The sequence below is a fragment of the Gracilinanus agilis genome, chromosome 1, assembly GCF_016433145.1.
Source record: "Gracilinanus agilis isolate LMUSP501 chromosome 1, AgileGrace, whole genome shotgun sequence".
In the NCBI taxonomy this organism is placed as follows: Eukaryota; Metazoa; Chordata; class Mammalia; order Didelphimorphia; family Didelphidae; genus Gracilinanus; species Gracilinanus agilis.
In genome coordinates, this window is record NC_058130.1 from 53,806,566 (window position 1) to 53,834,040 (window position 27,475).

Genomic DNA, 27,475 nt, shown 5'->3' on the forward strand with positions numbered 1-27,475 from the left:
TTATTAATCATTGTAACTTCAGCTCTTGGCACAATACCTTGAACATATTAGACATCTAATAAATAAACTATTTCTGAAATTTTTTGTAAAGCTGCTTTAAACCAGATTTCTAGATCATCACAAATCTATATTCCCTGGACACAAAACATGTTAGTGACTAGTTAGTTAGTTACTACCTGAAATAGGATGATGGAAGAATGCTGAATTTGAGAGTCAGGAATGTCTAGGTTCTGATCTCATTTCTAACATTTACTGACTGTGTGATCATGGGGGAATTACTTAATCTTTCTGGATCTTAATTTTCTTGTCTATAAAATGGGGTTAAGAAACCGTAGTACCCACTTCCTAGAGCTATTGTGAGAGAATAGAATGAGGCAGTATTTGTAAAGGAAGGAATCAGGGAACATTTAATAAGTTTCTCCTCTGTACCAGACACTGTGCTAAGTGCTTTACAAATATTATCTAATCTTCACAATAGCCTTCATATTTGTCCTGTGAGTTAGATGCTCTTATGATCCCCATTTTATAGTTGAGGAAACTGAGGCAGGCAGGTTAAGTAACTTGTCTAGATTTATGTAGCTAGGAAATATCTGAGATTAGATTTGAATTCAGGTCCTTCTGACTCAACACTCTCTACTATGCCACCTAGCTAGCTGTCTTATAGCAAAACTTTAAAACACAAATAAGTGTCAGCTCTTATTAAATATGGGCATAGGTAACTTTGAGGGGAGCCAAAAATGGAGGCTAGTGTGTTTCTGCTTACTTTCTACAGGGATCCTCTGTTACTAGCAAAAATTCTTTTTATTTGGTCAGTTAATATAATCTGTCTATAATGTGTCTTACACAGCTTGCTGAATTTCTTGGCAAGGCAGTTAATGTAGCATTGTTTTGCCATATCTCACAAAAACTAACCTGTGTGTGACCAACAGTTTTTAGAAACCCTTTCATTGGTAGTCTTGCTAAACTGGGCCAGGGCTGCATGTGGAGGTGGCCAGTAATAGTAGGTGATCAATGACTGGCATTTTCTGTGATGGTTGTTAGTTAGTATCTCTTCTCTCTATTCCAGTAACTCCGGACTATGTCCCTCTTCTTGCAAATTTTGATCTGGAGACTTTGGATGGAGGTCCTCATACCAGTGCTGCTGCTACAGTGAAAAACAAAAAAAAGGCAGAAAAGGGTAGGCATTTATTTCTTCCTACTGTCAGACTTGACACGGGCTATTCCGAACTGACTTAGTGGCCTTGGTTGTCATTTCAGCATCCTCTGACTTAAATGCCAAGTGCTCCAAGGCTCAAAGGCTTAGGGTAACTGTGGACTCCAGCCCCTTCTAACCATGAATATGTTTATTCTGTGTGGTTTGTCCCTCTGCTGATGAAGACCAGAATCCTTTCATGCCTTACACCTTCATAAATTTCTGTGGCCTAACATAAATTCATCATCTAGTAGGCAGCCCTCTGGAGAATATGTGCGGCACCTTAGATGACAGGATGCACCTTGGGAAGACATTTCTTGAGCTGGCCTTTTAACTTTGGACAATCACAGGCAAGACAGGAAAGGAAACATACCATCGGGGGCAGAGGTGGCGATTCTCATGCACAGCAGCATTCTGTAGGCAGGATTATCCTTTGTTGTTTTTCCTTTGAAGCACAGGGAGGAAGAAAACGAAAAGCCAATGGGAGCAAGTCTTCTTCCCCTGAGAGACTTTCGAAGGAAGATGGATCCGAATGTGAACATTCACAATCTGATGATAAAAGTCAACCAGAAAAGGTGACAGGATAGCAAGAGATTGGAAGGACAGAAACCTACTTTGTTTCCTCATAAACTTATAAGCCAGTATATTGTAATTTCTTACTTCATGGTTCCTATCCTTACTTGAATTTAGGCAAACCTTTTCAGAAATACAGCTTTTGCATTAAATTAGAAACATTAATACACTTTGTAGTTATCAAAAAGAACCCATGATTTGGTCCCAGGATTTATTGTATTGTATGTACTGCTGCTGTTTTTGCCTAGGAATTCACAGAGAAGGAAGAAGAGAAGACTTCTGTGTCGCTCCACAATTATACCACTTCCTTCCGAGAGCTAGATCTTGAGGTGTTCTCAATTCTACATTGTGGACTTTTGACCAAGTCCCTGTTAGATACTGAAATGCACACTGAGGTAAGGGATCGGGTACAGATCCTAGAACTAGACAGCATCTTTCTATAAAAAGTTCCTGGACCTTAGAATTATTTTTGAGAAATCATAGAAGCAGGCAGTAAGAAAGTTTGGAATTTGTTTCAGTAGTCTCTTCATATGTCTCTCTGCCACAAAAAATGGGGAGAAAGGAGCAAACGTTTCCTAAACGCCTATTATGTGCTAGACCTTGCTAAATACTTTACAAAGATTATCTCATTTTGGTCCTTTTACCTCAGGCATCCTTGTTAAAGGCAGCATTCATTCTATCCCTGTACAATCTACTAAGAAGATTGGTTTCCATGAGAAATTTTGCATTCTGAGGTATTTAAATAGGTCTGTTGGGCAGCCTGGTTCTGGGTTGGCAGCGGCCAGCCTCACTGTTTTGGAGAAATCTTGCCATGCTTCTCAGACTAGAGATAAATATTCATCACCTGAGATGTCAATTCCAATGTTTGGGATAGATTTCCTTATGTTCTAGGTAAAATAGTTACCCTGGAGTAGCCCATATTCTAATGGAGAGCAGTATACAGTAATTTAAGAGAAAATAAATTTAACATGAGGAGGGAAGCAAATACAGTTAACCATGAATTAAGCACTTTTCATCTTTGGGTTTTTAGATGATCTAGGCTGACTCCATAGGTGAAAGATACATTCATTGCAGGGGAGAAAACTTTTCCCTCTTGTCAGTTTTAATTCACTATAGAAAGTTTCATTCTTTAATCATTTCAAAGTAACATTGCTATACTGTGAAATGGGCAGGTTTTCTTCTTATGCATTAAGGTTTTAGACTTTGGGGAAACCAGAAAGGTGAGAATTCCCCTTTAGATGGAGAGGAAGTGAAGATAAAATGTGGAAACTTCAGATCATATATTTAGAGATGGGAAGGGCCATCAAACCTATCTTGTCTAGTCCATTTTAAAGTTTAGGAAACTCAAGCCCACACAGGTTAAGGGACTCTTGTTCAAGGTCACACATGTAATAAGTAGCAGAGCCAAAATTTGAACCCATGTTTACTTATCCCCAATTCAGAATTTGTCTAATGTATTTATAAACCTGATAAAATGATAAATTTCAATATGAGGCTCCCAAGATAAAACCCCATTATTTTGATGTAGTAAGAACCCTTAAATGAAAGCCAAAGGAATTGACAAAACTGACTTGTTTATGGTTGGAGGACACTAATTACAGTCTGCAAGATGTCCCAAAAGTCTTTGGACAGTTTGAAACTTTAATAATTTCAGAAGGATAAATGGTACAAATTTATGAAAATATTTTGAAAGGTTATTTAAATTTTATCAAGTATTGATATATTTTCTACTAAAATTCAGCACAACCAGAGTCTTATTTTATATATTACTCTAGTTGGCTTTTGAACTTTATACAAACTTTTAGCAGATGCTGCTCACCATGTAAAATACTACATTTGTAATCACCTTAAGTTCATCCAGAGAATGAGGTTTTGATGCATATACTACATTGTATTCTATGGCCAGACAAGAAGTCTAATGGAGGCAGATAGAGGTGACCAAGCAAGATCAACCTCTCTTCTGATGCTGATCTGAGAAAGTATCATCCAGAAACTGTCAATGACAGAGTAACCTGACTTGTTAAAATTAAAAATTTTAATCATCAAAAATTCACAAGGCAAAATAAGTGTAAAAGAAACTTAAATAACTTTTAAAATGTTTTTTGTAAGTTTGTAGCCTTTATACTTGTAAAATTATTCCAGCTTAAGTTAGTTTCATTTTTTTGAGGACAAAAAATAGATCCTAGTAAGAGAGCTGTTAACATAGAGTGTTAGGAGGCAGAGACAGACAGCATGTGAAATCGTTGTAGATACTTGACATGTAGATAACAATAATTCATGTAATTTGAGGATATCTGGCACCTTTTCTCCAAATCTTAGGCCACTGAAGTTGTACAGTTAGGACCTCCTGAGTTACTCTTCCTACTGAATGATCTTTCCCAGAAACTGGAAAATATGCTTGTTCCCACTGCTACGAAGCGAATCTCTTTCCTCAAGGTCAGTACAAGCAACAAGCGCCCAGGGCTTATGGCAGGGGTGGAAATAAGAGCACCTGACTAGCAAGTATTTGCTGATGGTTTCTCTCATATTTGCATCATTGTACAGCTAGCCATTGCTGGGAGATTTTTTCATTCAACTTAATAATGTAACAAGCAAAATTTATTTTAAATGGCACGTAAAATAAGTGTTATATTTAAAACCTTCTGGAGACTGGATATTAATTTAATTATTTATTAGTAAAAGTTGGAGAAAGAGAAAATCACATGATAACCTGATGGCTCCTAATTAATCTGTGTGCCACACTACCCTGCTCCATGATCCATCCCCTTTTTTATAAGGCCAATGGAATCACTCCCATGTCTCTCTTTGGTTGGACAGTCTAGGTCAGAGCCTAGTCATATAGCACTTGGGCCCAACCTCTTCAAGGAGCCACGAGACCTCTGGTGTCCTCCCACAATGTGTGTGCACCCACTCACAGGGTGAGGCTGATACTGATCAAAATGGTTTTTCTGACCGGATAAGGGGGTATAATTTATATTAAATTCACATAAGGAACATGTTGCCAGACACCCACCTGGTTTTCTCAGTATTTTCCATCTTAATTGAATCATGTTCTTACTCAGTTTTCTATTTAACAACCTCTTTTACACTAACCTATTCCAAATTACAGTATTGTAGCTGGTTGCTCATATACAAGACATACAAGCAAGTGGCTCTCCCTGCACAGTAAATGACCAAATTGGAGCTGGGATGTTGCAAGCAGATAAAATGTTCAAATCTACTCAAGTGTGAATGAGCTTAACAGCACTGATTTGGGTGCTTGCTAGTTCTTGGTGTTGCATGACAGTGAAGCTTGTGGATCTTGGGATTCTGTTAGCCTGTCCACTTGGATACATCCTGCTAAACAGCAGAGATACCATCAGTTTTATTTTCTTTCTCAGTGACCAGGATCATGCTTGTTATTGTGGGCACTTAATTAAGGAGTTCTGAGAATGTAACACTTCCCATCTCAGATAAAAACAGTTTAGCATCTATATGGAGCTTTTCACAAGTTATTCAAAGTATTTTCATCTCCATTACTACATTAAATTCTTTCAGTAAGGGCCTACTTCAGTGGTTCCCAAACTTTTTTGGCCTACCGCCCTCTTTCTAGAAAAAAATATTACTTAGCCCCCTTGAAATTAATTTTTAAAAAATTTTAATAGCAATTAATAGGAAAGATAAATGTACCTGTGGCCGTCACCGCCTTCCTGGATTGCTGCAGCACCCACCAGGGGGCAGTAGCGCCCACTTTGGGAATCACTGGCCTACTCTAATGCCTCATGATGGTTTATGGGTGTTCTTAGGTTCCCAAATGCCTGCAGAGTGCTATCTTTGGCTTGAAGTCAAGGTCCAATAAAGGACTATAGATCTTTTGTCTGAGGATTCACCTGAATAAATAATGTTAAAGATTCTCCTTTGCAAAAGGTTGGCTTCTAGGGACTTTCCTTGTGGTGAGAGTACCTCATAAAAGGCCTTGTTCTAAGTCATTGAGCAGTAGGAGCTGCCATTTGTGGAAGAGAGTACCCCCAGGATGAAAGTCACGTCTCTAGAGACTACACATTAGCTGCTGAAGTCTCTGGCTTATGGTTTCTCATTTGGCCTGCTAACAGTATTTTTTCTGTGATTTAGAAATTCTGGGTTTGGGCTGTGATATTTCTAGGAACTTTCATTTGGCATCTCTTTCAGGATGTGACAGGTGGATTCTTTGTATTTTCCCTTTGCAGTCTTGTTCTGATAAATCTGGGCAATTGTCTTTCATGATTTCTTAAAATAACTAGCTCCTTTTTAAAATCATGACTTTCTGGTAATGCAATATCAAATACCTTACATTTCATCCTACCTTTTCGATGTTTTAGCTTTCTTTTTTCTTTTTTTATTTTCTCTTTATTTCTTTTTTTGTGTTTAGCTTTCTTATAAAATTTCTTCTTGTTTAATGGAGTCATTAACTTCTCTTTGCCATTCTAATACAGAGTCTGATGCATAGGTTATTATGTCTTTTGTGTTAAGATGTTAATTATCTTTCCAAATCTCTCCTCCACAATTCTCATGTCTTTTCAGTTCTTTTATCCTGTTCTCTCATTTTTAAAATACTTGTAGATCCTTCATTAAAAACTCTTGTTTCATCTTTCCTAGGAATTTTAGTTGGCCTTGGCCCCAAGCCCTGTTTGATCCTGGAAGTGATAGGAAGTCCTGGAGTCTGTTGAGAAGGGGAGTGACAGTTGATTTGTGCTTTAGGAAAGTCACTTTTAGTGGCTAAATGGAGGATGGACTGGAGTGAGGAGAAACATAAAGTAGACCAACCCACTAGCAGCTATTGTGGTAATCCAGATGTGAGATGATGAGCTTGCATTAGAGTGGTGGCAGTGACAAAGGAGAAAAAGATGTGTATTGGAGAGATGTTGCAAAGGTGGAATCAGCAGACCTCAGGCAATAGCTTGGATATTGGAGGTGAGAGGTAATGAGGAATTGAGGATGTCTCTGAGATTTTGAGCCTGAGAGAAAAATAGAGAAGGTGGGAGAAGGGAAAGAATTAGGGAAAGATAATGAGTTCAGTTTTGGACATTTGAGTTGAACATACAGATTAAGATATCTGTAAGGCAAATGGAGATGTGAGATTAGAGGTTAGCCAAGAGGTTGAAATGGGATAGTAAATATGAGAATCATCTGCATCAAGAAAGAAACTAAATCCATAGATGCTAATGAGATCACCAAGTGAAGTAGCATAGAGTGAGAAGGGGAGGGCCCAGCACAGAACCCTGAGGGACACCTACGATTAGAGGGCATGGCCTGGATAAGGCGGAGTGGTGTCCTGAAAAACTGGAGAGAAGAGAGTAATCAAAGAGGCCAAGGAAAAGGAGGATTGAGAAAAGGAAACTGGATTTGGCAAATAAAAGGTCATTGGTAACTGGAGAGTGGTTTCAATAGAATAAGTTTGGAAGCTGTATTGGAAGGGATTAAGAAGAGAGTGTGAGAGGAAGTGAAGGCACCTATTATACCTGGCCTTTTGGAAGGCAGCAGAGCCAACTCGTACTGTATCTTTCTTTTCTACCATTTTGACTGGTCTCTGGTTTCTGTATTTATACAAGGCTAGAAGGAAACTTCACTCTTCTATGATGGCAAGCTAATGAGGAGAAGAAAAGACTGTTCTGTTCCTCATAGAATTCTTTAAACAGTCAGCGGGGCAGCTGGCTGCCTCAGACACTCCTGACTAGCAATCGGTAGACTGAACTTGCCTACAGTGAACAGGATCTTGCTTCTTAAGGAGCCGTGTGGTAGTCTCTGGTTGTTGGGTTTGGACTTGAATTGTTGTTTGTTTGTTTTTCACCTCTGGCCTCATTGCAGAGTAAGGGAAGTCGGAACATTGGATTCTCCCATCTGCATCAGCGATCCGCTCCAGAAGTAGCTCGCTGCCTAGTATTGCTTCTGACCCCACTCTGTAACCACCTGGAGAACATGCACAACTACTTTCAGGTCAGTAGCCCTTCTGCCTTTTAAGCAACTGAGATCATCTAGACCAGTTATAGCCAAGTTCCCAACCTGTACCTGCCATGCTGCATGGGAGGCCTGCCTTACCCCAGACAGGGGAGGGAAGAAGCACTCTCACTGGACTGCTGGGCAGAGGCACGGGTCGTGTGAGAAATGGCTTCCGGGGTGTGTGGAGAGGGGGAGGGGAGCAGTCTCCTGGCATGCTCTGGCATGTGTGCCATAGGTTCACCAACACAGATCTAGAGCATTGATGTCAAACTCGGCTAGAAATGGGGGCCACTACCCTGTACAGAAGTATTCTTGCAGGCGGCCTAATGATTTAGAAAGCCAGGTATTACCATTGTGTTCTGTTGCATTCTTATTTATTTTGGGAATGTTTCCTAATTATATTTTAATGTCATTTGGCCCTCACTTGGGAGTGTTGCAGGCCATAGTATGTCATTGGCCACATATTTGACACCTCTGATCTAGAAGCTTAAAACATATCACCTAAAATAAACAATTCCATCTCTTTTGTTTTGGTGTTTAGGGGTGGGGGAGTTGGGAATAGGAATAACCATTGAAGAATTTGACCTAGAAACATTTTCCTCCTTTTGTTGAAGTGCTTGGCTACTGAAAACCATGGTGTAGTGGATGGGCCTGGAGTGAAAATGCAGGAGCACCAGATAATGTCATCTTGTTACCAAAGGCTGCTGCAGATTCTTCTTGGCTTGTTTGCCTGGTAAGTATGTGGGATGTGACTCAGGTGGATGTAAAAGTTGCTACTTTTAGTCCTTAGTCACCAATTATTTAGTGCATAGTGCATAGAGAAATTGGACCTGAGTCAGAAAGACCTGAGTTTGAATGTGACCTCAGATACTTAGCAGCTTTTCAATTATGGGCTAGTAATTGAAACCTATTCCAGCTACAGTCTCTTATCTGTAAAATGAAAATATAAGCATTGGGTTGTTAGGAGGATTAAATGAGAAAATATGTAATGGACTTTTCTAATATTAATGTATTTGAATATATTCTATTATAAATAGTAGTTGCTATTATTAGCCTTGATATTGTTACTATTGAGAGGCAAGTATATATTGTGCGAAGTGCTTTTCAGAATATAAAAAAATCAGAATTCCCTGCTTAGGAGCACTAACATGTACAAAAGTTCTGTTTTTCAGAGCATTCTCACATACATTGTTTTATACCTACTTCATCTTGTTTGGCTTTTATTGCAGGTATTGTTACCCCATTTAAAACATTTTTTTTTTACTCCCTTATCTTCTGTTTTAGAATCAACACTAAGTATCTGTTCTGAGGCAGAAGAGTTGTAAGGGCTATGCAATTGGAATTAAGTGACTTGCCCAAGATCACACAGCTAACAAGTGTCTGAGACCAGATTTGAACCAGTTCTTCCCAGTTCCAGGACCTGGCTCTCTATCCACTGAACCACCTTGCTGTTCCACCCCATTTTAAAAATGAGAAAACCGAAGGTCATAGCAGCTCTGTGACGCATAACCAAAATGCCACTTTCTGGAGAGGCTTCATCCTCAAGATCCCTTTAAAAACATAGGATATAAGGGGGGCAGCTGAGTGGCTCAGTGGATTGAGAGCCAGACCTAGAGAGGGGAGGTCCTAGGTTCAAATCTGACCTCAGACACTTCCCAGCTGTGTGACTCTGGGCAAGTCACTTAACCCCCATTGCCTAAAAAAAAAACAAAAAAAAAAAACATAGGATATAGGATCAAAAAGATTTCTTGACTTTTACTTGACTATTTCTCTCCCATATCCTGAGTTTCTGAAATTCTTAGATATGCTTTTAGAAAAACCTTTCAGATAAATACTGAACCATTGCAGGTCTTCAAATAATTTTATCAACCCACACATGCCCTCTGTCATAGTAACAATGATACAATGAATTTACATGAGACTTTTCTTTAAAAAGCTCTAAGTATTTATATGGTGTTTTTTATTATTTTTCTTTGCGCCATATCCCTTTGAAGAAAAACTTTGACTTTATGCATCACAACTTATAAACAGAGAAACAGTCACAAAGAGGATAAATGAACCTGGAACTCTTGACTAATACCAAAATTTTGTTTATACCAAATTTTTTCTATGATGTTAGGGGGACTAGATAGTATTATACACATGAATATTTACAGTTTAATTACAAAGCATAATGTTTTCAAGTACGAAATTGAGTATTAAAAGCTGTAAGTCCCATAAAGTTCAAAGAAGGGCATTTTTGTAACCTAGAATTTCTCTGTAAGACCTTTAGTCGAACTTGAAGCCCAGTTAGTGACAAGAGATGGGGCTGAATGTAGAAGAAATGATTAGCATAAGCAAAGACCTGGAAGAAGAAAGAGCAGGAGTCAGCAAGGGGACAGTGTGGAGCTAAGTGAATGTGAGCCAAGGAAGGTTCCAGGTTGTTGTAAATAGTAGACAGGGAAGTTTAGACTTTATCTTGTAGGTATACCATACAATCATGCACTCTTTGAAAAGAGATTACTTTAAAAAATCTGGAAGTGTTCTTTAAAGAAAACTTTATTAATAATCTTATATTTTTACTGATCATGTTTTGAAATGTCTAAAAGACTTTATTGCTCTAATTATCCAGATGTATGTTTGTTAAATTGTTCTTTTGTGAACTGGCTGATAAAGTTGTATGTTGTGAAACAAAATATTATTCATCTAAGATTAATTCAGTAAGGTCCAAATTAGGGAAGTGACAACAAGTATGAAGAGGGCACTTGTGAAAGATAGCTGAAAAAGAATCAACAAGATATGGTGCCTGATTGTTAGGAAAGGAAAAGAGAGAGAAATCTTTTTAGAGCTTTCTTCCTTTGGAGAATCTTGGCAGAACCTTAAGGAACATAATTTGTCCTTGTTCCTGTTCCAGCCACACAGACCCAGAGCTGAACCAGAGATAGTTTCGGTTTGTCCTTTTTCTCATTTCCTGATTATATCAATAAACTTCAAGCTAAGAGTCCCAAATGCTGTTTCAGACCTCTCTTGCCTGAAACCTTCTTAACCTACACTTCTCTTGACTTTTCTCTAGGGGTGGATTTTCTCAGGCTGAAAACCGAAACTTAATGCAGGAAGCCCTGAAAGTCCTTGCCAACAGACTAAAACAGGGAGACCAAGAAGTACCTTTGGGAGAGTTACTCAGGTGTGTAACAGATGTGTCTCAGAGTTTTGTCCTAACATCCTCCTAATCCTTAGAGGGTTCAGAAGATACTGTGTGAAGATCTGTGTGAAGGAAATTAGGGGACCTTGATCATGGGGATAGAATTTAAACTCTGGTGCCCCCTGGGGGTCAGCAGGAAAGCCAGCAATTAAGAAGGATGACAATGAAACAGAGGGAATGTCCCGTGGGTGGCCCTAGCAAAGGAGGAAGGCCAACAGTTGGCCCATGAGCATGATGTGTAAAAGTGAGTGGGCTGGGGGAAAGTTAGAAAAACCGAGGCCTGAGCAGATTCTGTGCTCTTACTTCTGGAAAAGAGATAGATCTATTGTTGTACAGTTGTCCAGGGTTACACAGATCTCTTTCCTTAGAGCATCCTTGCACATAAGTACCACAGATTTAGCAGTCTCCAAACAATTCTTGTTTACCAGGTCACTCATCCTCCACACTAAAATACTGCTTTCTACAGATATTAGTAATGCTACTTTGGTCTAATATAACATCTTTCTTTTTAAAAATCCTAGATGTCTCTATCTAACTTGTTTCAATTTTTCTTCACAACTTTGTGTGAAAAGTGAGGAGAGTTTTACATTTTTGCAGTTGGGAATACAACAGATGAATTGCCCAAGTCACCAAAGTAGTCAAAAAGTCAACATAGAAGTCGGACTTCCTGGCTGCTCCAGTGTTCTATCCTGATTCTTCCTGGTTTGGGGCATATACTATGGCTGTCACCTCAAGGGAGGAATCAGTCATTTAAACACTTGAAATGTAAATGGATAAGATAGTGGAAAGGGCAGTAAAATCCTTGAAATGGATTTAAGGTTTAGTTCTAGGCAGAATTGGAATGAATTTACTGCTGTTTTTTTTCTTCTTTTTTCCCTTTTTTCATAGCCAGAGCTTCCACTACTTACAGAATTTTCATCACAGTGTTCCAAGTTTCCAGTGTGCCGTTTATCTCATTCGACTCCTTATTGTCATCTCGGAGAAATCCTCAGCCTCTCAGAACAAAGAAAAACTAGGTGAAAGACTCTTTCCTTTTTTAATTGGATAATACTGTACTTTTGAAATTTGAAGATCTCCAAGTACCTTATGAATTTGGCCTTATAAATCCCTTTCCTAATTAAAGTAGTAAACGGGCATTGCCACACTCTATGTAGTAATGATTTTAAAAAGCTGAGGCACCAAAGCTGGGGTAGTAATAAGACTTTTATCTAGTGTACTTCTATTGTTACCAAGAGCAGGATAATTGGAATCTTTAAAGAATCATAAACTATCAGAATTGGAAGGGACTTCAGAGGTCATCTAGACACTTCTTATTTGAACAGGAATATGGAGCCATAACTTAGGTTCTCAAAAAAAAATGCCTGGTCTGTGGTTAATTAACTTATAAGATCAGGGGTGAAGGTTAATTCCTTTCTAGAACAATGAACTTCACTTTATTCCACAGCTAATGTTTGGGAAAGATGCATCTTCAAAATCTGTAGGAAAATCAAATTAAAAACCTAGGTTCTAATGATAACTTAGTGGCATCGCTTTTGTAAGTGAAAGATAACACATTCACTTGTTTAATTATCTGCTTCAATTTCTTTACCTACATAATGAGAAGTTATTTGGTGGTCTAGTGTAGCAGGTATTATTAGTCATATCATGCAGGCAGCTGCATCCTGCCCAAAATCTAAAGTAATAAGTAGGTGCCAGAAAAGCTCCTTGGGAAAAAGAGTTTGCTTAACAAAGCTTTCAACATTATCTAGAATTAGCCTTTACCTCTCTGATTTAGCCCCTATAATAGGAGTGTAGAAACTAAAGCTAAGCCATATTGTGAACCCTAAACCTTCAGGAATAAACTATAGTTATGATGAGTAAGATTGAGCTCAGAGGACTGCCTGGAAGCCCCTTGAGGGACTGTCTTATGCTTCTTTTTGAATTCCCAGCACTTAGCACAGTGCCTAGCACAGAGTAGGTATTTAATAAATCTTTACAATTAATTGAAACAGTTACTACCAACCAGAGTCTTGTTCTGAGCTTTAAAGGTTTAGAAATTTCAGTTTTATTGATTCACCACTGAGGGGGTATTTAAGCACTAGGAAACATTCAGACTAAGCAAACTCATAAGAAACATTAAATCTCAAATGTGATGGTTAACTTGTTAATAATAATGAAAACATCAATAATGATATCAAGAATGTCAGTTAAGATTGCTTAATTCCATAGGAAACAAAGTACTTGTTGGCTTAATCTCAAAAGAAAACTTGTTGACTATTTTAGCATACTCTTTTCCCAGTAAGAAAAACTATGGGAAGCCAGATTACCATTGGAAGTTTGATAAATGTGGGGATCCTAAGAGTTATTAAAGGTGTCAGGGCAGGTGTAGGGAAGATATATCAACGTTAGCTTTTTTTAAAGTTTTCTGTTAGGAGATGGTATCACAAGGAATTGCCTTTTTAAAGAGTGATGCTTTACAATTATACCTTCAGGATTAAAAAATAAGGGAGGATCCTTCCAAGCCAGTCTTATCACTGTCTTCTTTCTAACAGCTTCCCTGGCAAGGCAGTTCCTCTGTCAGGTCTGGGTGCAGCCTAATGGAGAGAGAGAGAAAGGCAGCAGCTTTAACGACCAACTGCACACTTTGCTCTGGTGAGAGTATTGGCATTTGCCAAGACAATCAAATGTGGTTTTTCCATTTTTTTTTTAAACCCTTAACTTCTGTGTATTGGTTCATAGGTGGAAGAGTGGTAAGGGTGGGCAATGGGGGTCAAGTGACTTGCCCAGGGTCACACAGCTGGGAAGTGTCAGGTCAGATTTGAACCTAGGACCTCCTGTCTCTAGGCCTGACTCTGGTTTTTCCATTTTGCTATTTGTAAGGTTCTTCACCTAGCAAAACACTCAGAAATTTCTGGGGTTGACTTTAGTTGCCAGTAGAGTGAATATTAGAAGAAAACAGAAAGTGACCAAGTCAGCTTGAAATGATTCTTACAGCATTAGATCTATAAATTAATTTAGACATTATTTTCATTTTTATTATATTGGTGAAATCTTTCCTTACACAATGATTCTCTCTCCAGCTATATAAGCCTTCCTTTAATTTCCATAAAGAGAATTTTGTAATAGTAGGCAGGTAAGTTGTGCAGTAAATGGAGTACTAGGCTGGGAATTAAAAAGGCCAGAATTCAAATCTGACCTCAGATACTTACCAGCTCTCCAACCTTGGACAAGTCACTTAACCACTGCCTGCTTAAAACCAGAGAAGGAAATGGCAAACTACTCCAGTATCTTTGCCGAGAAAAACCCATGAACAGTTGATCCACGGAGCCACTAAGAATCTGAACAGTGAGAAAATAGTGTTTATAAACATCTTGAGTATGTCTTAGTCATAGGCTTGAAATGATCCTAATCTGAGACTAGTGGAGTCTGTGATCCTTCCATTCTGTGTTAAATTGCCACATTAGCTCTTTTGGTGGAACAAATTAATTTAGGACACACAAAACCCTTCAGTCTGATATCACCCTCCTTGGTCGATCCAAAAGAAACATATGGAGCTAGGGGCAGAGGCGCTCTTTGTATGAGATGTAAGTTCATCAGTAGCTCCTAAATGTATTTTGTCCATAGGAAGAGAAACTCCAAAGGACAGAATTTCATAATTGATTCAGTTAGTTCCAATTTCTACTTCCATCTCTTAGACATTTCATATCACCTTTTAAGAAAGTTTAGAAAAGGAATGAGACTTTATTTTGCAAATAAATAAGTTCTTCCCTGAGTCTCTAAGAAAGGAGTGTTTAGTCTGTTTTAAAGGCCTTTAGTCATTCTGTTCCTAATCAATCGCACGGCTCTCTTAGTGCAGTATTTACCTGGAACGAGCAGACAATGTCCTCAAGCTTATAGAAGAGATCTCTGGCACTGGGGTCCCAGAACTAATCCAGTCTTCCAAAGATGCTTCTTCTTCCTCTTTCCCTACACTGACCAGGTAAGTCTTAGGTTGTTGGTTCTGTGGAGATAGTCACAAGAAAGGCTTCCACATCTCACCTTTTCCCTGTTTTCTTTTTTCCTGAAGATGTTTTGTTTTACTTCAGAAGTACTTAAATAGGGACTTAATAAAGCACTTTACTCCTCGTATCATGCTTGGGGTGGGGGGCAATCTAGCCATACAATGTCCTTTTTTCAAAGCCATTCATTTTATCATTTAACTTTGAGATCCTCTAGCAGTGATGGCGAACCTATGGCATGGGTGCCGAAGATGGCACGCAGAGCACTCTCTGTGGGCACTCAGGCCACCCAACCCCCTGAGTTTGTTACTAGAAAGGCAGAGGGCCTTGGGCGGAGCTGCTCCTGTCCCCCTCTTCACTGTGCCTGATGACATTTTTTCACACCCTCACCCCTCTGCCCAGCAGCCCAATGAGAGCACCCAGGGGGAAGGTGGGGACCTTACAGGCGGCAGAGCTAGAAGGGAGTAGAGCGCTTGGCCACTCCCCTCCCCTTCTCTATACTCGATGAAGACATTCCTTGCTTCATCCTTCCCTCCATCCAGCATCCCAATGGGAGTGCTTTCTCCCACCCCTGTGGGGGGGAGGGGGCATACCCAGCATTCACCATCACTGCTCTACTCCATATTCTAGTTACTTCACTTTTAAAAGATTAAAAGTAGAAAAAAATGATTGAATGTGAGATTTATGTCCATCCTCTTATGTCTTCTTCCCTGGCCCTTTGGGTTCTCATTATTTTGTAGGTTTCTTCAGTGTCCTTGCCCTTTAGTTTCCCTTATGCTATAATGGATCCCAGTGTAAGGCTGCTGGAGGACCTGGGAAGGAATGGCCTTTGGTTTCTTCACAGAATAAATGCCAGTGCTGGAATATTCCCAGCTGCCACATTATAGGCCAGGAATTTACAAATCTTCCCTTTTTCTAGGCAGACATTTGTAGTTTTCTTCCGAGTGATGATGGCTGAGCTGGAGAAATCAGTGAGGAACCTTCAGGCTGGTACTGCTGCAGACTTGCCTAAGGTGAGACCCTAATGTTGAATAATAACTGAGACGTGATTTAAAACCACCACCATATGTGGTCTCATCCAGCCCTGTTCACTCTTATCTAGTGATGAGAGAGAGTCACAGTTAGAGTATATCCTTGTCATTGAACTCTGGGCTCTTCAGACACCCACCCTCACACAAGTACCATGTATCTCCTCAGTCAGTTGCTCCCCTGCGGTTCTTCAGAAGGTTCTTCTGCCATAGCTAGTCCCCTTTCCTTACTCCCTGTCAGCTGACCCCAGAAATGTCCCAACATTTCTAGCTCCTATAATCTCCTGGTCCCCCGATCTGTTCCTTTGTTTTCCTGGAGACTGGACTATCACTCACTCACTGGATAACTCTGGCCCTAAGCATGTTTCCTAATGGTGAGGCCTGGACCCAACCCTGAAAAACCATCTCTGGCCCCTGCCATGTCCTGGTGGTCAGCTGACTAAGATGTTTGCCGCTTGGGAGCCAAGATAGGATAAGAAGGGATGTTGTAGCTAGCTGACTGCAAGTGGTTTAGGTAGGGACTCTGCAATTGTGTGTGAAGGAGCCCCAGAGTCTCAAGGCCTTTAGTCATTTCGAGGCTAAGATCTGTTTGGAAACCAGAGTCTATCCATACAATATGAAGGGAGAAATTCTTGTTTCTTGCACATGTTTTGGCTTGGCATATGAATGTATGAATGACCGACCATTTATTAAACACCACATGCAAAGCACTTTGCTAAGCTCTGGAGACACAAATAGAAAAAGTAATACAGACCCTGCCTTCAATGAACTCCCTTTCTGATGGTAGAAATAACATATATGTAAAGTTTCAGCTACCAGTCATTTAGAAAGGATCCATAGTCCTTAGGGTATAATAGCAAACTAGATGGTTACATCTTTTTTAATTTCATTTTCATTAACCATATCAGTTTCTGGTGTTGAACAATTTGACAGTGCCAAGGACTTTTGTATATGTAGTACTCGTAACCACTTTAAGGATATGTTGCTATGTTTCTTATGGCTTCAATCTTTGACTCTCCGTGCAACTTAAGGTTTTGTTTACTCAAACTAGAATGTTAGAATTTGGCTCTGATTATGCAATACCTGTTTCTATGACTACTGCTAGGTACATGAGGAGAAGCTTCTGAATTGGAGCATGGCTGTCCGAGATTTTAATATCCTTATCAACCTAGTCAAGGTGAGTACTTGAGACTTGGTCCATCTCTCCAAATTCTATGTTCTCTATAAGAAGTTCTTACCCTGGATAAGAACTAACTTCTCTCCTCCCACCACCCAGATAATACCTTCTTTATTCTCTGTAAAGTTTGTGAGGAAATCAAAGTCCATTTCTTTCCCCATCCCATGTCTTCTCAGAAGGGGCTATTTTGAGATGGCGAAACTTGGGAACAAATCCACAGATGAAACACAGAAACGCCTTCTTTTCCTTTCTCTTTAAGCAGTGCCCCCTAATGTTTCTCCTTCCTGTCAGGATCACATGTGTAGATGCTGGTCTTCACTGCCTCCGCCCCTGGACCAATCTGTTATCCCCATATGCTGTACCAGCTTCTCTTTGACACTTTCCTCAGATGTACAAAATAGTGTGTGGACGTCATCCCTCCTTAGGCATGCTCCTGCATATTTTCTTAACATATTGGATCAGGACTTAGGTTCTCACCTATCATCCTAGAAGCAACTCAATCATAATATTGCTATGTGATTACCATCACAGTGGAATTCCAACTAATGTCCTGCCTACTGATTAGTGTCTAGAACCCTGCCTCCCAAGTGTTTCAATAAAGAGCTGTGGAGACAGTGTTGTCCAGTGGGAAAAGTGTATTCTTGGAGGTCATGTTTCAGCTCTGATGCACATTTGCTGTGAAACCATGGGTAAATTGCATGCCCTCTCTGTACCTTGGTATTCACATCTGTAAAATGTGTGTAAAAATACTTGGACAAACTACACAAGGTTTATAGTGAGAAAATCCATTTATAAATCTTAAAATACTAAAGTATGAATTGCAGATACAATAGTATTATTATCTACCAGTGTAAGAAATAGGCCTAAGCTTTTGCTTGTTTTTCTTCCCTCTCAGGTGTTTGATAGTCGGCCAGTCTTAAGTGTTTGTCTTAAGGTAAGGGAGACTTTGCTGCTCCACTAAGACCCTTCTTGTATTGGATTTTCCTTCCAATCAAGAAGAGTCTCCATTGCTCCAAGAAAAGGCTTTAGCTGCGATAGTTTTGACCAGAGTCTCTTCCCCAGAGGTCCAAGTCCAGGAATGAATGCTTTCCAGATGGTATCTTGGGAGGAAATTAGTGAATGAGTGAATGGTTGGAGAATCCAGTGTCACTGTAGCTTTAAACCCCTGATTAGAGGCCAAGCAACTGAGATAAGGGGAGGAGACAGGTACAGAGTGCCCTAGGAATGAGTAGGAGCGCTAGGTGGGAGGCTGGTATAATAATGACTGTCTTCCCCAAGATCTCTGGGCAGGTAGGAGAAAGGAGAGAAGGAAATCCTTTAATCGCTTCCTTTTGAGGCTCCATGGATAGTTGTATGCAATTGGCTATGGCCCAGTGATGTTTCTATAGATCATCAGTTATGATATCTACCTTCCTTCCCTTTAGTATGGACGTCTCTTTGTGGAAACCTTTCTGAAGCAGTGCATGCCACTCCTGGACTTCAGTTTCAGAAAACATCGGGTAAGAGCAACCAAATCCATGGAAAACAAAGACTTAGAGTATGGTGGTCCTGAATGCTGAGCTTCAGGACAGCCCTTGGGTTTGGGTCCATTTCAGGCTGGGAACAAAAGAACCTGCCCCAAAGAAGACTAAACCCAAGAGAGGCCAAACCTAGTTTAAACCTATATTCCTAGGTCTACCCCAAAAATGGTGAATCTTGAAGTAACTGGCCTCTTACCTTGCTGTTGTATCAAGTTTCCATGTTCTTATCTAGACCTCAGAGCCAACATTCCATTCTTTTTTTATCCTGGACCTGGAATTGACATTAACATTGACTTTCCAGAAAAGGGATTCTGTAGGAACTTTGCATGGAGAACAGCCATTCAGTCCTCTTACTTCCTGTTGCTTAGCAAAGTTATCCTATTCTCAAGAATGAAACTAAGGTTCCAGCTTGAGACTGAATGCTTTTTCCTTTTAAAAGCACCAGATCATTCTCAGGTTCTTGGTATTTAACATTCTGCCTTAAGTCAAGTCATTCCTGCTATTAGTCTTGGGAGATTAGTCAATGGGATCCTAATTCCCAGGTCCCAGGAGAAGTGACTAGAGAGCTAGGTCCAGTAGAGCACATTTTATCATTGAGCTGGAGGTCCTAGCAGTAAGCACACTGGCTAAGTCATGAGGACACACTGGCAAGGTTGCATGGTATTGAGGAGGGAATGGGCACATGGAGCCTGAATCCTTATCATTGGCTCATGCTTTTAAAAGCCTTGCAAAATAATCACATTTGGTTCTCTTGGTAATTCTCTCAGGTTTTACTTAGCAGGAAGGAACTGAGGCCCAAGAGCTAAAGTCCTAGGCTAGACCAGAACTAACAAGTATCCAAATCTTGAGACTCTAGGCTCTCATTTCCTTCCAATGAACTATATACTGTCTGCCAGATGACAGAAGATGCCAGAACTAAGGAAGACATCTTTGTACTCCATTACTGCTCCTTATATACAAGGCTCAAGTATAGATGACATAGTTATGTAGCCAGGACCCTTTTAGGCCCCTTTGTGGTGGGCTTATCTTGCTTTAGTCTTATTCTTTTACATTTGTATTGAAATGAGAGCTCTGGTTGCAGAAAAAAAGGAAAATCTTTTTTAGCCTTAGTTGACAACTTGCTAGGGACAGCAGTTTTTACATAACCAACCTTTCTGGGATCTGATGGTTTCAGGAAGATGTTTTGAGTTTGCTGAAAACCTTCCAGCTGAGCACCAGACAACTTCATCACATGTGTGGGCATTCAAAGGTAAGAAGGATAATGGGACATATCCCAGCCCTTATATCCGTTTCAAATCTGCAGGCACTACTTATTGTTTCATAGGCTTGGATATTTCTTGGATTGGTTTCATAGGCTTGGATTTTCTAACTTTTTATCAAACTGGTGCCCTCTCTGAAGTCATTTATTTGCAATGATGTGAAGACTTTAGGGAGCTGAGAGAGGACAGCCAGGTCCAAGATGAATTTCAGCATGTGAAATGAGTTCACACCCTATATCCTCCAGAAGGTGTTGTTAGGGGAGAGAGACAGAATGCCTGTGGATGTATTATATAAGTAGTGAATCCCTGCTGGTGACAGGAAGCCAGCTGTTGGAGCCTTGTTTGCATTTATAATCTGCCTGGCAGAATCAGGTCTCTTGCTTCTGACGACACCTTAGGCACCAAAAAAATAAAAGAAAAAAATTGTTTTTTTCTTGCCAGATGCCAGTGTCAAATTCTGACAGGCTATTGTCTTCCTTAATCCAAAGTATCAAAGCACTGCAGAACTCAAAGGCAATTTGGCAGATGAATTGGGTCTCCTACCTAGGTCCTTCCACTAGCTATTGTCCCCTTGAAGGTCCATTTTTAGAAGGCGTGATTAGAAAAGATTCAAATAACATTTTAGCCAATTAGATCTAGTCTTGTTATTAATTTGAATAAATTCCTAAAGAACTTGATAACTCTTTAATAGTGTAAAGCATTATTTGAGGTATCCATGATGCCTATTTTGAACCTGACATGGAAGGCAAGGAGTGTGCACTTCGACTGAATATACCCTGTTTTCTTCCCCTGTCAAAGAGTGGGTTCTACAGGACTCCTGGGGTTTAAGTGAGTAAGGACATTGCTAAACTGAAGAATGTCCAGGGAAGGGCAGCCAGGATAGTGATGGGCCTTAAGGTGATATATGAGGACTTAGCCTAGAAAAAAGAAGGCCCAAGGGATGGCATGATAGTTATGTTCAAATATCTGAATAATTTCATATGGAAGGATTAAATTTGTTTTGTTTGATCCAATAGAGTAGGACAAGAGCAATTTAGATTTGATGTCAAGAAAAAGTAACAATTAAAGCTATCCCAGAGGGGACTGGACCGACTCAAGAGGTGATAGGCACCCTTTCCAAATTGGTCTTCAAAGGGTGCCTGGGTTGCTACTTTTGGAGCATGTTATTTATAGTAAGGTTCCCTTTGCTCTGTGGTTTAAAATAGAAATCTCTGTTGAGGCCCTTTGTAATTGTGATTCTATGAATCTGAGTTCTTGAAAGTCCAACTATTAATGATCAACCAACCTTTCTGTTGGAGAAATGGGAGTCTAAGCTCCAGCTGTCTCACCCTTGTGTATTTATCACCAGCACCTAGCATTGTAGCGGGCACTTCGTAAATTCTCATTGACTGTTTGAGAAGTACAAGGAAGTGATAACAATCCTCAGGGAAACCCAATGAAAAATAGATGGTGCGTAGCTTAGGATATTTGGTTCCTCTTTCAGATTCACCAAGATATGAGCCTTACCAACCATGTGCCTTTGTTGAAGAAAACCCTGGAACTATTTGTGTATAGGGTGAAAGCCATGTTGATCCTCAACAATTGCCAGGAAGCTTTCTGGCTGGGCAATCTCAAAAACAGGGACCTGCAGGTGAGCTTGGGACCAGCAAGTAAAACTGGGCCAGGGCAGCTGGGTAGCTCAGTGGAGTGAGAGTCAGGCCTAGAGATGGGAGCTTCTGGGTTCAAACCTGGCCTCAGCCACTTCCCAGCTGTGTGACCCTGGGCAAGTCACTTGACCCCCATTGCCCACCCTTACCAATCTTCCACCTATGAGACAATACACCGAAGTACAAGGGTTTTAAAAAAAAAAACTGGGCCAGGTTTATTTAGAACAGGAGGTTCACTTCAGGGAAGAATGGGAAGATAAAAGCATCTAGAAAGCAAAGCAAGTGATGGCTATTAATAACTCACTCCTTTAAACCCTGTTCTTAAAAAAAATCTATTTAGGCTTTTTTGGTTGCCTATCCCTGGCTAGCTTGGTGGGTTAAAAGGACAGTATTAGTGAGAATCAAATTTCAGTTCATTCTTCCTATGGGCCATTCTGCCCCAGTATCACATACTTACCCCAGGCATGGCATGGCCAGCCATCTCATAACGGCATGTCTTCGATCATAAGGGAGAGTAAAAAACCTTATGAGTTGGAGCAAATCCTGGAAAAACATCTCGTTGTATTCATTCTCTACTGAGTTTGAGCCGGGAGGGTCACTTTTGTATATGGAGTGGTTATTTCTCTTCCCCAAAACTGGTTTTGTTATTTTCCCAAGATGCTTCTGAGAGTACTTATAGCTTTACAGGAGGGAAGGTGCTTTGATAACACACAGAATGACCCCTGTGCCCATTTGGTACAGTGTTGTAGTAAAAGCAACAGAGGTTCATTGCCGTGACATTTAGAATTTCTATCAGGCCTTTCCTCCCAAAAGTTCAAAATACTTACAGATAATCCATTTACTCACTCGGAAGTCCTAGGATGCAGCCTGGGATAGGTAATATTCATCTCCATTTATGGGTCAGAGAACATGGTGGCTTTTAGCCTGTTCCATGTCCAATGACAGTTGTAGATAGGAGTAAGTGGGAAGAGAAGCCAAGGTCTTCTAAACCAATGGAAACTGTCTCTAGCTTACCACTTTCAGCATTCACTTGGCCTTCAGCCTCTCGAATTACAATTTGTGTTGGGTATGTTAAGTCAAATTGAAAAATCTTTGTGCGCATACATCTGAGATTATTTAAATAGGAAACATACTGGAGTTTTCTTAACATTTCTTTTATTAACATACTGTTATACCAAATAGGGTGAAGAGATTCTATCCCAGCAATCTGAGGAAAGCTCAGTGGATGAGAGCCAGGAAGTGAACTCTCAAATCTCCAAGCAAGAAACTGAGGAGGTATTGCGGTTGCCATAGTGGTTGGGTTTTGCTAGTTAAATGTTTAGGACACTTTACAATATAGCACACAAACTCTTACCCTTTCTCTTTCCCTGTTTTTCTGTCTGTCTTACATGTATTTGTAGCCTAGCCCTTGTTCTCAGAGATCTCTTTGAGACAGAGAATAGATTAAAAATTATCTGGCCTGTGAATTTTTTGCAATGGAGGTAGTTCTATTCTATGCAGCTCACTGGTTTACCTGTAGTTATTCCTAAATATCTTATATTTGGGCTTCTGTGCCAGTTTCCCTTGTAGCTTCCTATTTATTAAGCTCATATCTGAAAACTTTTCTAGGATGGGGTCTTGCTGATTTTCTTGCAGAACATGTATTTTGGAGGAAAGTCTTGAGTTAAATTAATTCTTCTGCTTATACTTTTAGGAAAAATGTATATTTGCCCCAATTTGGTATTATGTTTACAATAAGGTACCTAGATCTTTCCACAGTCTCAGAGAAGAAATTATTCTTTGGACAGTGAGGTGACTCTATATAGAAAGCAAGGTCTGGATTCTAGAGGACCTGGGTTCAAATCTGGCCTCAGATACTTTGTAACTGTGTGATCTTGGGCAACTCACTTAACCCCAGTTGCCCAGCCCTTCCCATTCTTCTGCCTTGGAATATTTGAGTATCTTTTCAAAGCAAAAAGTATGGGTTTTTTTAAATTTTGATTTTGTGTTTTTCAAATGAAGAAACTTTTCAAAAGCCATCAATTCTTGTATTTCAGAGTTGCCCTAGGGCACTTGTGATGGGTTGAAAATGGGAGTCAGCACAGACACACATAACATTGCTTGCCCAGGGTTCACAGATCAAGATGAGCTGGCATGTTTAAGGCTTAATACCAGCCTGCAAATATCTGTAAGGAAAAAAAACCCAAAGGGCCATTTTGAACATTTAACCCATCAGAGGAATGCAATAATGCCTCCACATAATGTTTTCTCAACCCATGTCTGGGGCTGTGTCATTTTACAGTGAAACTGCCCCAAATCCTTCTAGTTCTTCTTATAACTAACCCTTCTTGGTCAGGTGCACAGATTGCAAGTTCCACCAAACTCCGCATATAGTGGTTAAGTTAGGGTTTAGGTTTGTTGGAGAGCCTTATTTCTTTGAGACTAAAATTCATCTACTTTGTGCTGTTTGTTGCCTACATTCAAAAAAGTCATGGAATTGGGGAGGATGCTGGTTTGTCTGTTGACTGCTTGGAAACAATATGGGCACTTCCCCAGGATGGGGAGTCTACACCTGACCAGATTAAAGCTCATGGAGATCATTCCCTCAGGGGGCCACTGAAGCATTCCCACAGAGGGCTTTAGGAAGGTCCATAAAGCCTACAATACTGAACTTGTTGATCTGATTATTCTTTTCTTCAGGAAAGTGCAGATGAAACAAGTGTCGGTGGAAATGAGAGTGACAGCTGATTAGAAGTGGGAGATGCTGCTCCCTCTCCTGAGAAGCCCCCCCCATCTTCCCACCCCTCATCTCTGCTCACACTTCCCGGCCTCCAGCCAGCAGCCAGTCTTGTTAAAAACATCTAGATGTCAAGATGAGGAATCTTTATGGCGTCACCCCAGCATGAGTTTTAGACTGTTTGCCAGCATCAGACCTGCTGTTATGGGAAGTGACATTCTTTAATTCCTGATTCATTTCCCTTTTCATTTGTGGGATCATTGTGAAGACTATGATAGGATTTCAGGTCTAAGGAGCTAGACTTAAACACAAGCACTTTACATGGCTCTGAGTTATACACTTCTCCCACCTCATTTTTTGGAGAAATTCCCTTCCCCTCAGTGGGCTTCCTACATTTCCTTAATTGTCTGGGGTAATGGATTCGATGTTGTGGTCTTTGCCGAGGGAGGAATGAATGAGATTGATATCAAGTTGTCTGGCAGTATCCTCCTCGTCAGACTTCCTGCTGGGATCCCAAATGTCACTCCCCCTCGGGTATCACTTGAAGAATAAGAGCCTGCCTGCTCTTTCAGCCTTTCTAGGAGAAAGGAGGGAGCAGCAGTGCTCATGGCTCTCCTCCCCTATTCTAGAAGGAAGTCCAAGTGGGTCTTGGTACTGAGCTCTTCTTCAGCAGTGGTCTATTCTACAGCAGAGTGTGTAAAAGAGGCAGGACAGAGCTGGGTTTGATTTGCACATAAGGTTTATTCTCAATTCCTATTATGTTGTATGAGTTACACTGATAACTCAGTTACAGACTGCTTTAAAAAATCATTGGCAATTTGTTTGAGTTACCACAGCAAGTGAGAGATGTGGATTGTGCACGTCAGACAAAAAACAGGAAATCAGATGTCTTCCTTCCTCCCAGAGCCTGGACCCTGTTCTGCCGCCAGCCCAGCCCCCCACTCCCAACCTTCCCCCCCACTTCCCCTACCCCCCCTTTCTCTTTCACGAGTCCCTGTCAGGTCAGAATTTATTTAATCTGGTGTATTTCTACCCATTTGGATTCTCTTCCTTCTCTCTCCAGGAGTCCTGGGGTTTTTTCGGTCAGGTTTTTCTTTTTTTTTTTTTTTAAAACTTATCAACCAATCTAACAGTGTTGGATTTGATGCCTTTGCCTTCAATCCTGTTCACACAGCAGACCATCCACCATATACCCCCATTGTTTAAAAACTGCAATCATTTGTCACCATAAATTTGAAAGAAATGACAAGCCAGCTCCTGTGTTCTTTGGTATCTACTGTTTGTTTAATGCTCTTCGTTATCGCGTGTACATGTGCTAGTTTGCCTCATTTTTAAAGTGGTTTAATTTTACAAGTGAAAGACGTTCTCTCTTGCTCTGTGTCACCGGCCCTTATTGGTGGGGGGGACTCCTGCATTGTCTTGTCTTGACAGAAGAGGTAAGACAGCTCCAATGATGTTGCAATTTCCTTTACATGAGTTTCTGTAAACTCCAGACACTTACCAAAGGACATGGTGTGAGTGTGACTGCAAACCAGGTAGGGGTTTTACTTGGAGTGCTGTAAGGCAAAAGTGCACTTCTTGTACGTTGCATATAGTAACAGAATAGACCGCAGCATCTGCTTACACATAGTCACTGTCATTTGAATTTGAGGCTCCTTCAGTCCAGTGGGCCACTGATGCTCCCGGCTGATGATTTTGCAAAAGGCTGATTTGTCAGAAACTCTAAATGTCCCCGTCCACTTTGGGGGCTGAGCTGTGATGATCCTGCCAAAGACAGAGTCCACTCCACTGAGGCGGACAGGCTGAGGCTTCCGGACAAGACCTTTCTTATTGTTCATTGTTCGAAGCTCCGACGTGTGGCAGGGCAACTTGGGACTCACCCCAGTCTCCAGAAATGGGCTGTCTAGGACGAGGGTAACCTCCTGGAAGCAAAGCTGCACTTCCAGGTCTGAAGGGGTATGTGGGAAGCAGTGAGAAGCCCTAAAGGGGTGCTTGGAAGAAGGAGTAGGTGTTGTATGTCGTAACCACTGGAAACTCTCATCCAGTGGGGTCCATGGTGACCAGAGCTGATATCCTGCCATTGTTACACCTAGAGGAGAGCAATTAAAACATGGAACCTCTCTTCAGGAAGGGTCAAGAGCTGCTTTCAACAAGTCTCATCCATTACAAATCACATTTTTCCTCTACTCTAGTAGAGGTTCTAAGATCACATTAGGGGCTCTAGATCAGCCTCTGGAAAAAGAAAGATCCCCAAATCCCAACTACTAATTAAAAGCCAACTTCTGCTTCTGAGTGGGCCGGTCACTATTCGGTAGAATACCTGTTCTGGTGAGAGCGAAAACTTTTACTTTGTATTTGAAATCTCACTCTCCCCTCCAACCCGTAACTTGGCTGAACCAAGTTTGGCTTCTGTTTAGGATTACATGTGAATTCTCCACTTTTACATTTCCAAGTGCCCAGGGTGAGAAAGATTCCTCTTCCCAGACAAATGGACCTTTCCCTGACCCCTCTTTCTTCACCTACAAAAAGAAAAAGACCAGCTTTTCAACCTGGGAGATCCCATCCCATTTTAGGCCTGAAAATGCTAGATTCACACCACCTTAGGTATGTGACAGTGAATTGGATAGACTCATTTCACCTGTCACTGAGAACTGGTTTGGAAGATGTTTTTGCTTTGTGTGGAATGTGAAGAGGTAACTAAAGCAATTTCCAGATCAATTTGCTATATTTTCCCCAGAATTCTCCTAAGCAGGGCCTAAAGGGGTTCTTTGCACAAGCTCTGTGTTCAAATGTTGCCTGAGAACCAGTTGTGGAAATCTCATTCTTAGAAGTAAATCTAGGAGCTGATCTCCAGAAGAGAACTCTGAGAAGTAAAGGAGTCATTACCCATCCTGAACACCCCACCCAAACATTCTTTTTTGTGTTCATAACCTTAAGATGGAGTGCATCGTTTCCCTTGCAGTTTTAGGGAGATAACCGGGAAAGAGCAAAAGGGTCTCTCCTCCTCACCTCCCAGCCTCATTTAACTTTGCTCATTGGGATGCACCAAAACAAATTGTGATTGCAAGATCAGTTTCCTGAGAAACGAATGAAGTGGAGCTTCAGATCTATAGCCTTAGAGGATCTAGGAGAACGTCTCTTTCCCATTCCATTTTACAAATGAGGAAACTGAGGCCTAGAGAGGGAAAGTGACTGCTCAAAGTCGGAGCTCCTAGCAGAGCAGGATTAGAACCCCTATCTGCTTCACTCCG

At 40.6% G+C, this 27,475-nt stretch overlaps 2 protein-coding genes across 2 annotated transcripts in view; one reads left to right on the forward strand and one right to left on the reverse strand.

Moving 5' to 3' along the window:
• Positions 1–24,705, forward strand: part of FANCD2 (FA complementation group D2) — a 63,499-nt gene extending 38,794 nt beyond the window's left edge. The window contains exons 27-44 of the mRNA XM_044656842.1: positions 1,067–1,177; positions 1,655–1,767; positions 2,014–2,160; positions 4,085–4,201; positions 7,589–7,717; positions 8,335–8,453; positions 10,773–10,883; positions 11,790–11,917; positions 13,433–13,532; positions 14,737–14,859; positions 15,798–15,891; positions 17,012–17,083; positions 17,979–18,017; positions 18,508–18,582; positions 19,778–19,852; positions 21,346–21,492; positions 22,691–22,783; positions 24,188–24,705. Of these exons, the coding sequence (XP_044512777.1) occupies positions 1,067–1,177; positions 1,655–1,767; positions 2,014–2,160; positions 4,085–4,201; positions 7,589–7,717; positions 8,335–8,453; positions 10,773–10,883; positions 11,790–11,917; positions 13,433–13,532; positions 14,737–14,859; positions 15,798–15,891; positions 17,012–17,083; positions 17,979–18,017; positions 18,508–18,582; positions 19,778–19,852; positions 21,346–21,492; positions 22,691–22,783; positions 24,188–24,235 (1,841 nt within the window). The 3' untranslated portion in view covers positions 24,236–24,705. The remainder of the gene's footprint in view (positions 1–1,066; positions 1,178–1,654; positions 1,768–2,013; positions 2,161–4,084; positions 4,202–7,588; positions 7,718–8,334; positions 8,454–10,772; positions 10,884–11,789; positions 11,918–13,432; positions 13,533–14,736; positions 14,860–15,797; positions 15,892–17,011; positions 17,084–17,978; positions 18,018–18,507; positions 18,583–19,777; positions 19,853–21,345; positions 21,493–22,690; positions 22,784–24,187) is intronic.
• Positions 24,706–25,768: 1,063 nt separating this feature from the next.
• FANCD2OS (FANCD2 opposite strand) lies at positions 25,769–26,305 on the reverse strand. The gene has a single exon (XM_044656843.1). The coding sequence runs from the start codon at positions 26,303–26,305 to the stop codon at positions 25,769–25,771; it is 537 nt and encodes a 178-aa protein (XP_044512778.1).
• Positions 26,306–27,475: the final 1,170 nt, after the last annotated feature.

What these genes read in the sequence shown, in the direction of transcription:
- FANCD2OS (XM_044656843.1), bottom strand. Translation starts at nt 26,305, where the DNA reads ATGGCAGGATATCAGCTCTGGTCACCATGGACCCCACTGGATGAGAGT.